The 10,707-nt window shown below is 35.4% G+C and overlaps 1 protein-coding gene across 2 annotated transcripts; it reads right to left on the bottom strand.

Moving 5' to 3' along the window:
* Window positions 1-2,362: 2,362 nt before the first annotated feature.
* On the bottom strand, window positions 2,363-9,862 carry FGB (fibrinogen beta chain). 2 transcript variants are annotated; one of them, XM_036887782.2, is made up of 9 exons: window positions 9,728-9,859; window positions 9,484-9,501; window positions 6,850-7,041; window positions 6,212-6,395; window positions 5,061-5,288; window positions 4,395-4,508; window positions 3,867-3,992; window positions 3,366-3,651; window positions 2,363-2,769 (listed from the first exon to the last, which is right to left on the bottom strand). In XM_036887782.2, exons 1-9 carry the CDS (start codon window positions 9,797-9,799, stop codon window positions 2,538-2,540), a joined length of 1,452 nt encoding a protein of 483 aa, XP_036743677.2. In that variant the 5' UTR covers window positions 9,800-9,859; the 3' UTR covers window positions 2,363-2,537. The 2 variants fall into 2 exon arrangements, with proteins under 2 accessions (XP_036743677.2, XP_036743678.2); XM_036887783.2 differs by lacking the exon at window positions 9,484-9,501 and having other exon boundaries at window positions 9,728-9,862.
* Between the last annotated feature and the right edge of the window lie 845 nt (window positions 9,863-10,707).

Raw genomic sequence — 10,707 nt, 5'->3', positions numbered from 1 at the left:
CTTATGAGGTCACAATAATTCCAAAGATGGTCACTCATTCTAATTACTGTCTCGTGGTTATTGGTTGAGTGGGGAAAGTGCTAGATAAGAAAGATGGGTGTCTCAGGTAAATGCACATAATGGTTAAACAGAAATGTCACCTAAGCTTCTGCAGCTGGTGGCCAGACACATCACGTTTTTGCTCCATGTGATGATATCAGTGTTCGGCTTAAAAGACAATCCCTTGGTTACACTGTTTAGCTGTTTTTCTTGGTTCACAAATGCAGAGGAACTGGAAGCTTACATCCCAAGTGCATATATCCTTCACAGTTCGTTCCATACTTTCTGCCTCAATTGTATAATAAAATACACTTCTCATGCTGTAGTGGGGGATTAATAATTTTCAACTAATTTTGATATCTTCATAAAACTCACAAGTTAAGCTTTTTAGACACTGTTTTATATATTCTAACAAGAGACACTATCTTTTTACTATATTCAAAATTGTGATGCTTGAACAGGCAATATCAGGTATGTACCTTTTCTCACCAGGTGGTACCTTAAGAAGGCTTACTTTGTCTAGGTAAACTTACATAGGCCACATCACCCAGGAGTGGCCTCTGTGTTTCTGCTACTTGTACATTAACTAACAACTTACCATCAGATTATCTACTGGTTTCTAACCTGCAGTTTTACTTTAAGTTCTAGGGATTCATTAGATCCTCTGTGAACACGTAAAGGGGATGAGCAAAAGAGTGAGGGAGACTGCCCGGGGCTTGGGGCCCTGCCATCCCCCATTCGGTGGGCTTTTATACATTCAAATCTTGCTAGAAAAGTTCTGCTATCAGGTATTTTGCATATTGACTTTCTAGTGTGTGCCTTTATTGCGAAATGGTTGCTATATATTACCAAAAATGGATAGCCAAGGTCTTGATAATATTGGATTTAGTGATCCAAGTTTTTTGAACTAAAGAAAATCAGCCTTTCTGACAGGCTGATGATTCAGGAATCAAAGATGAATAAGAGCTCATTATTGGTGAAGAAGAAAAGTGTGTAAAAACAGATAAATTGCAGTTAAAGTGAGGCAAAAACAAACAGCAATTTGTCAGATGATGTTGGGAGAAAGACTCTGTTAACAGTAGAAGTATCACGTAAAAGGGCCTGACCTTCCCTGGAGTGGTGAGAAACCCGACTGTGACAGAAATGTAGATGTAGAGTAACGGGGGCAGGAGGCGCTGCTGGGACCGAGAAACGAACCGTTTCACTCCCTGCCAAGGAATTAGAGTTTAACATTTAAAAAACAAGGAGCCAGCATTAAGTAGGACAGGAACTTAGAATTTCCTACTTCTAGGACAATATGTGTGATGGCAAAGTAACAGAGTACAGGCAGAGGTAGAACAGCAATGACAGCAGGGAAATGAGGTAAAAGTTTAGGCTATCATATAATTGTAGATTAATGATACCAAAAAAAAAAAAACCTGAACTCAAAAAAATAAAAAATAAAAATAAATAAAAAAATAAAAAGTTTATGCTGGGTTTGATGAGGAATTAAAAGGGTAACAGCATTCCTATAACAAAAACTAATGACCTTCGCAAAGGCTCCAAGAATAAGCTTCAGGACAAGTTTCCGTGAAAACCCATGGGAATGATGCTGCATTAAGGGAAGGAAGACATAGAGTCACAGGGTCGCCCAGGGCAGTTGGGGTGAAATGATGGGAGAATACAAGGCACGTGGAGTTGATACACTCATCTCTTGGGGAGAAGTAGAAAGAACAGAAAAGCCCCTTCTACTTTAGTTCTGGTGTGACTATAGAAGAAAGTAAGATCTCAGTCGGATTCTACAAGCCTAATTTCCAGGGCAACAGCGACTGCTGCTTTCCACCTCACTACCTCCCTCAAAAACAAACAGTGAGGACTTGATCCTGACTGTCCTCTGGGGACCTCAGATCCCAAAATCTAGCTAAGCGCCAGAGTAATGGTTTTTCCAAGGTGCAGAGTGAGATTTTGAATCTTCAAATATTCACTGCCAGTTTATTGCTACTTGAGGTTGTGAATACTTCTCTTTTCTTACAAGTTCAAATCCTAACTCATCGGCCATGTGGATTACAAAATAAGAAAAGATTAATTTATTGTAACAGAGACTGTTTTAATTAATAAATCTTTTTGAAAGTTTTCTATGACAGATCTTCCATAAATAAATAGAGTTTTAAAAGTGGACTTTTAAACAAAAGTTTTTAGTTTGCCTCACAGTTTTTCTACAAGGATAGAAAATTCCTCTTCCTAATCAAACTTTTCACAATCGACTGGAATTGAAATTATTAACACTGACTGTTCACAATTATCCTTCTCGTTACTTCTTGGTGTGCAATATAAATGAAGGATATAAAAGAAAACTGTGTGCTATTTTAATGTCAATCATTGTAAATAGTTTTTTATAAAGTCACACTCACAACTTTTTGATAGTTTTAGAGGGATCTAATGTGTGAAAGAAAATTCTAATGACATAATATACAAAAACGTTGTTACTTATAGAAGAATAAAAATCTATGTTCAGGAGATTATTGCTTTGGGAAGAAGGGCCTGATTTTCATAGACATCTTCTTCATTGAATACCAGGAACCCTTCCAGTTCATCCACACCACACCATCATCTGTGCCATGTTTTGCCATGTCCCAGCTGTAGTGTCCACCCCAGTAGTATCTGCCATTTGGATTGGCTGCATGACATCTGTTATACCACCATCCACCACCATCTTCTTTCGAGCACTGTTTATTGGGATCTGCAGTTACCCTGAAAGGGAATGTGTTTGGGTTATTAGAACATCAGTGCTCAAATTAATTCTTTGCAAAGTACCCACGGAGGAGTGCTGTGTGAAGCACTTTTTTCCTCTGTAAAGTCTAAAGATAAAGTCACACTAACACACAAAAGACCCTCTTTGTCCTATAGCAAGAAAGGGAGAGAATGGACCTACAGGGCAAATTCATTAAAATTGTTACTTTATACTAAATGACAACTTTCAGATCCCTTAGTGTAAGAGAACCCTGGAAAACAAAATGAAGGTTTCAATATACACATTAAAATATAGAGATATAGAAATTTATCTAAACACTCACTGCTCAGAAAATTAACTGTGTTCTAATTCCAGTTCTATCATTTATAGTTGTAGGACTTTAGGTAAATTACTTAACCTCTCTAAATTTCATCTGTAAAATGAGAATAATGGCAACTTTATAGCTGAAATGCTTTAAAGTGGCACATAAAAAGCTTAATACAATGGCTGACACCCAAGAAATGATAGTTATTAGTAACATCAACCATCATCAGTGATTCCAAGTAACAATACTAGTAGTGGGCTTTAAAGCAGGAAAGAAGGACACAATACATACCAGCCATCATTGTCCCTGTCATAGGTGCTGAAATACATGCTGTTGTGAATAGTCATGGTTCGGTTTTCTCCAATCAGTTGAGAAGCTCCTTCCATAAGGGCGTTGCCAGCTGTGCCCTGATACTTGTTCACCGAGATTTGGTATTTGTTAGCCTCATTCTGTACAGTGAATCCTCCATAGAGCGCCTTCACCTTGTCTCCTTTCCAATCCTCCATTTCAACCAAAAGTTCTGTGGGTCCCAGGTTGGTAAGCTGGCTAATCTTATCATTTCCAAGCCAATACTCACCTAAAGGAAAAATAAAATGATATCTCACCAAAAACAAAATGTTTGGGAACTAAAACCTGCCTTTCTTCCCTTATCTTTAGCTTTCACGTCCTTTTGGTAAACTCTTCTCAACCTCCTAAAACTCCCCAAATCAGACTCCCGATACTATGTTTTTTCACATGGAAAAAAAACCCATTTTAAACAGTATGGTTTTAATTTGCACTCCCAGATTTTACCTGGTAGGCCACAGTATTTTTTCCCTTCTGCACTGGTTGCAATATTTCCAAATCCTTGTTTATATGGGTTCCATGTCCTGCCAAAGTCAACACTACCATCCTGACGGTTCTGAATTACTGTCCATCCTTTGGTCAAAAGAAACAAAACAGCACATATTAACCAATAACAAATAATGTCACTGTGAGGGGAATGTCTGCATTTCTAATTTCCATTTGTCTGAGTGTCTAAATGTCCATTTGTTTTTATACACACCCCTTTTTAGTGCTCCAAAATAGGAAATAAATATAAATAAACATAATAACGAAATAAGTATGAGAGGAAAACTCTTAAAATCTTTGGAAACTATGAGTGCTATACCTTACCCCAAATTGTGAGGCACAGATATTTTACAGCTTTTAAAATATCAGATTGAATTCCAAATCAAATGGTTCATTCTTAGTTATGCTGAAACTAGGTTGTATTTCCTGGAATTTTACGGTATCAAAATAATTACAGAAATAATAGATCAATAACTATCAAATACTTACCTCCATTTTCTGTGTTCATATCACAGTATACTTTGTATGGCTTGATAACATTGACAGGCTGAATGAGATACATTTCAGATGTTTCACCTCCTCTCCTGATAATTTCCTCACATTCTGCAACCATAACATAACATTGTATTCAGAGAACTACAACATAATTACTTGGTCTTTAGTCACTAATTTTATAAGATAACTGATTACATAAGTTGCTGAGGAATGTTTTAGACATTTGTATTTATATTATAGAAATTAAATCTTCCTTTTCCTGAAAATCCAACTGTTTGGAGGAGTTCTATCTGCCAAAGGGATGAAAAAAGTCCTTCCCCATCTTTTGTGTCCTGGGATATCCATGAACTAGAACACATGGGGCAGAGAAATTCCCACATCTATCCATGCTTCTGTCATCTCTTCAAGCAAGCATGTACCTTACACAGGAGAAGCTACTGCTGTCATTACACTACATCCTGTGGTGTACAGCATCCAAAGCTGACAATCACATTGCTCTAAGTCAGGACATCTCAGGCTGGGATATCTTCATGATGGGTTGTAATGTCATTAGAAGATGTTGGGGAAAATCCATTGAATTTTTTTTTTTTTAGTTCTCTTATTTTTAGAGTGAGTGAGTTCTTCTGGAACCCTCTAGAAACATGTTTATTAACTAGTTACCTTTGCCAGACACCACAGGAATATTGCAGCTGACAGTGCACGGGGTGCGGCAGTATTCCATCTGAGCTGAGACATCAGATTCTAATTTTTGTATTTTGCTTCTCAAGTTTTCCAAGATCGCACGGAGCACACGAAGGTTAGTGGGGATATTATTATTCACAGTCTCATCTATATATATTCGATGCTTTTCCAGCTCTGAGGAGTACTCAGTTACTACATTTTCATTTTCTGGAAAAATGAATTATGTAGGAATGGTTAGCTTTTTCTCTGAATGAAAAGACTAAATATATTCAGTCATACAATTGTGATTTTAACTTTCTGAGAATAAACTCGTGGTCACTGAGCTACCTTCAGGCAGCTGTGATATGCACTTGTACCTAGGGAATATTATTTGGCTCACAGCATACATAAATTGATATAGAGTCTCGCTACTATCCTAGTAATTTACCTTAGGTGTAAGCTAAAAATTATGCCTAATAATAAGTACAACAGGCAATTTATTTCCTTGGTGAGGAAAAAAGGAGAAAGCAGTATTTTGGCTTTTCATCTCAGAAGTTCAACATCTTATGGAGTGAATACACTTGATTTACTTATCCATCTCACGTAAGTCAGCAGAGCCTTGATGTTTATGAGAGACATGACGTGATTCCTTTGAAAAATGTCCAGATTTGGGTATGCTATTCAGTGAGACGCCTCTGCCAGGCACACCCACCAGCTGGTCCCCAACCACCAAGCCAGCGCACTCCAGGCTCACAGGTCAGGGATCATCATGTGCAGTACAACTGAGGATATCGTCGATTACTCTCTTATATTCAAAACCTGAATGTTCAATCTATAAATAGGTTTTTACCTTGTGAAAATTGTCTTCTGAGTCATACATTTCTTATATACCAAGAATAAGGGCATGCAGTGAAATTTTTCATAGGAAATCATCCTTACTGATGCCATACTGGGAATGAGTTGAGTTGTGTCTATCTGACAAATTGCAAGTTAAGGTGCCTGGGTGAGGACTGTGGGTGATCAGGCCCACACTACGACTGCTGTTTAGGTTAACTTAGAAATGTTACTCTTCTCATAATTGTGCATTTGCAAGGCAATCTAATGGTTCCAATTTTATGACAGAATCAAGCTAATAACATAAGGATATCTACCTTTCAATTGCTTCTGCCTATTTTTCCACATATCTTTTAGCAGAGTCATGTAGTGAACACTGGTAGAAGAGGTCTGGGAAATAGACTCCACATTATTATTTAACTCATTTATACTGTTTCTGATTGGCTTTTCCTGTTTTATCAAAGCATCTTGCAGCTGACATCCTGTAGGACACAACACTCCCTGCAAACAAACAAAATAGAAGGCATTAGATAAAGGATTTGGGTTATGGATATTTGTGAAAGTTGCACATAGTGAAAATTTAATATCATTAGCCAGTATAAAAACATGTAACTGGATTTTCTTTATGTAAGACCGGAAATTCTAGTGTCGTCATCACATTCCCAGGAAGATTAAAAATAGTCCGTACCATAGAAGGAATATAGTTGGGCTACGAAAATTTCACCACCTGAAGAGGGTGAAATAAAAGGTCAAGACAACATCCACATGTTCTAATTTGTAATCTTGGGCCCAGACCAGAGAAAACTGGAACGGAACTCTTAACAAAAGGACCCAATAATAAACAAACAAAATAACCATGAGGGTAATGTGGGTCAGTGTAACATGAGGAAGGCATGATGAATAGGCCTCCTGGGCACAAGAGGGCGGCCACTGTGAGCACCATGAGTGCACTCACCAGGTCCGGGTCAGCATGAAGACAGCCCCCGGCATCAGGGGCTTTTCTTTCCACTTTCTTTTTGCTGGCAGCTGCTTTGGCTGGACGAGCTTTATAGCCAGTTCCACTGATGGGAGGTGGGGCAGGTCTCAGGCTGGGAGCCGGTTCCCTCTTCTTGTCAAGGGGTCGGTGACCACGGGCATCCAAGGTGGCCTTCAGGGAACCGGGCAGAAATAAAATATAGAGTGTCATAGGAGGTTTGAGATGTAACTGTTCCAACACCCTCACTTTCTAATTTAGGTTATCACATGTCTGATCATTTTCTTAAGGTCCATCAACTGGCTAGTTGTTGTCAGTAAATCAACAGGCTGCTTAGGTCTCTTCAGTAACAGAAAAAAGAGAAGCTGCCAAAGCTATTGCACCTGAGTTCTTTTTTTAAAGAGGCTGTTAAAAAACAGCTGTGTTAGGTTATGGATAATAAGAACGACCTCAGATTCCTGAAACCTATACACTGGAATACACAAAATAGTAAGGCATCTGTACCATCAGGAAGAATAAATATTCTTAAGCAAGTTGAATTTACTAAATGCCTGCAATTATTCTTAATTATTTCCTGACTTTCAGTTTTTATGACATGATGATAAAGTTGGCTAACTCCTATATAACAGTATTTAAGAGGCAATACAGATTTACTGAAAAGCGAAATTCACTTAGGACCTATTTCCAATAAGACATCCTTTGACTCTAACACATTTGCAGAGGAGTAGGCACTCTGGGGCCAAACTGCTTGTGCTGAAATCTTCACCCTACCACTGATTAGCTATCTGATCTTAGGCAAGTTATTTTGTCTGTGCCCTTATCTGTAAAATAGGGACAATAATATTTAGTATCTACTGTATAAGATGATTGTAGGGATTTAATGCCATTCCATATATTCCATATAACATAGTACCTAGTACATAATACGTACTCATTATTATTTTTATTGTGACCACACATAACAGATATTATAGTTTAAGTGGCTTCTCCACTACAAACTCCAGTCTTACTCTTATCCTCTATCAACAAAATTACTTGTTAAACCATTCTCATGAAATTTCCTCCATGATTTCTTTATCAAACACCATGATTTTCTCAGATTAAAAATAATTCTCAAGGTATGTGCATTGGAATTAAAATTATTTGCTATCTTAAAAAATATTGCGTTAAAATATAATGAGGTGGAAAATATGCAATACAATACAAAAGTGTTGACTTGGATTAACTATATTATCATGTGATCTTTGCCAGTAATTATATCCTTTGGGGCTTAATTACCTAACAAATTTGAAGCAGAGACTAAACTCTCTATTTTGTGAGCCTAAAGTCATAGAACGACTCTATTTGAAATACTATTGTCATTTAATCATTGAGTTATAATAATATTTAATTTGGTGGGACGGTGTGAGGCTTTAACCCAGGCAAGCTGGCTTCAGATTCCCCTGCTTAAATACTGAACTTAAACTATAGTATTTGTTATATGTGATCGCAATAAAAATAATAATGTGTGAAGATCTGGAAGAAATACAAATATTGCACATTCAAGACATGGTACCAGCCAGAGCTGGTCTGTTCTAACAGGAATTTTATGAAATTTGATTCCTGTTTATTACAAAATCAAATATTTTTGTTTAATTCAGAGTGCCATTAGAGAGATAGATTGTCAGCTTTACTAGAGAAAAGGAAATCAAAAGGATTTAAAGACATTAAATGGGCATTTAAGGTTATGAAAACCATTCATTGAAATAACTAAAAAAATAACTAAATAAATACTAATAACTAAAAAACTAGAAAATACATCTTGGAACCTAAACTAGTAAACTGTAATTAGTTGGTGAGCAGGTATTTGAAAGTACTTAGCCAAATACTTTACCAAAGTTTACTCCTACATATTCTTTACATTTTTCTTACCTAATGTGATTTACCAGACAACTATCTTTTTATATGAATATTTAATTATTAAAACCACTTAAGTTCCCTTCACATTCAACAAATAATCCAAAGGGAATCACTTCAGTTAAGTATTATTGTGCCCTCTTATTTCTAGAGCAACGATACTGTTATTTGCAAGAAACTTGACCATGATTCATTTGATGATAAAATTAAAACTCTTTAAATATTTATTTCCCTAAATTCATTTCTGTATTTTGGTATCTTCAAACCAGTACGAATAAATCAGCAAAGGTAGTACTTGATGGAACACTTCTACAAATGAATAAATTAAACTGAGCTGTCTTTCATAATCATTAATAACAATAAATACTACTTATGAATTAAATTTTCTCATTTAACAAAACATTTAATTTTCTATCACTGCACTTGATCTATTCTGCTTCTAGATTTAGTGTATAATCTTCATTCATAAAAAGCCAATGATTTCAAGAGCTACATATTACCCTCCTTCACCAAGGAGCAACCTACCTACCACAGCTTTTTTCTCTTAAAATACTGCTCTTCCATTATTTCATAGTCTGCAAAATTTTCAGATTTTTGTCCTCATAACCATAATAATGTATTATTACATAATATTATTATTACATACATAATAATAATGCTAGAAGTAAATGAAAAATCACAGTACTCAGGGTAACAACAAATGAGAAAAACACATCATACCTTAGTTTTGTCTTCTTCCTGGGAAAATAAAGGTGATAAACCGGAAAACAAGAATTATTATTTTGGTTTTATATAAGAAATACTATGTAACATTCTTTGAATAAAATGGGTTTCTTAGAATGACAGTTCAATTTCATAACTAAAGTCAATGTTAATTTCATTAAAATAAATATTCACATATAATTACATTCTATTATAGTTTATGTTAATAATATTAGTAATAATATAATTTTTTAAAAGTCACCTCATCGTAGTCACTGACAGCTTGTAACTTAACTATAAAAGCACACAATAGTAGCAGTAATAGATGTTTCATGGTTTAAAATTTTTGGAAGTTCCAAGAAATTGTCTTTTGCTTGTGGATTTAACTGAGAGATCTTCAATCCTATATATACCTGAGTTCTCTGTTAGATATGACTTTAGAAATCATTACCTTCTTTGGTTAATATTCAATTTTTTGACTCACTTGTTGGTTGAACCATTTTATCTCTTAAGCAACATCTTCCCATCAAGTCTTATTTACTTGTCATACAACTCTTCTCTGTTCGCCGAATTTAGAAACATCAAAGTTTTTCAGTGCACTTAATTGGACAGTATGATTGGAAATTAGGACATTCCTAAAAGATATGTGTAACACATTTTCTGTAAATTGATGTGGACACTACACAGGCTCACAAAGGATGTGTGAAGAAAAAAATATTTTTAATCCAAGCACAAAATATCAGACCTACTCACAAGGCATCCACTAACATTGTAAGCTTACTAAAAGTATATCATAAATATTTATGTTTTAAGGTAATTCACATAATTCAGTTCCAAGAAGGGCTTTTGAAATCAAGAATGTTATAATACCATGTGTTTATTCTCTCCTTTAGACATTAATCAGAATATCCAAATTACAATTCATGTCTTAGGCTGTAATAGAAAAAACAGAAAAGAAAATGTCATCTCTTTTGCTCTGATCACCTCTCATATTTTGTCCTTTATTAATATGTTAAAATGTTCAGCAAATTCTAAATAATATTTAATTAGACACAGATTCCTAAATTAAAATCATTATTATGGTGATTACATATATATTTAACATTTTATTTTATTTTTACATTATAACATGTATTCTATATTATATTGTTTATAAAAACAATGTTATTATAACATTAATGCATTTGCAGTCTTCACACATTTCAAATAGATGCTGACACTAAATGTCGCCCACTTTCTTTC

The sequence above is a fragment of the Manis pentadactyla genome, chromosome 1, assembly GCF_030020395.1.
Source record: "Manis pentadactyla isolate mManPen7 chromosome 1, mManPen7.hap1, whole genome shotgun sequence".
Lineage (NCBI taxonomy): Eukaryota > Metazoa > Chordata > Mammalia > Pholidota > Manidae > Manis > Manis pentadactyla.
The sequence above is the reverse complement of the archived record's forward strand: the minus strand, read 5'-3'. Positions and strand labels throughout refer to the sequence as shown.

What these genes read in the sequence shown, in the direction of transcription:
- FGB (XM_036887782.2), bottom strand. Translation starts at nt 9,799, where the DNA reads ATGAAACATCTATTACTGCTACTATTGTGTGCTTTTATAGTTAAGTTA. An exon ending in TTCATGCTGACCCGGACCTG is followed by an intron (nt 6,396 to 6,849) that starts GTGAGTGCACTC and finishes GTTTGTTTGCAG; the next exon opens with GGAGTGTTGTGTCCTACAGG. An exon ending in TATGAACACAGAAAATGGAG is followed by an intron (nt 3,993 to 4,394) that starts GTAAGTATTTGA and finishes TTTTGACCAAAG; the next exon opens with GATGGACAGTAATTCAGAAC.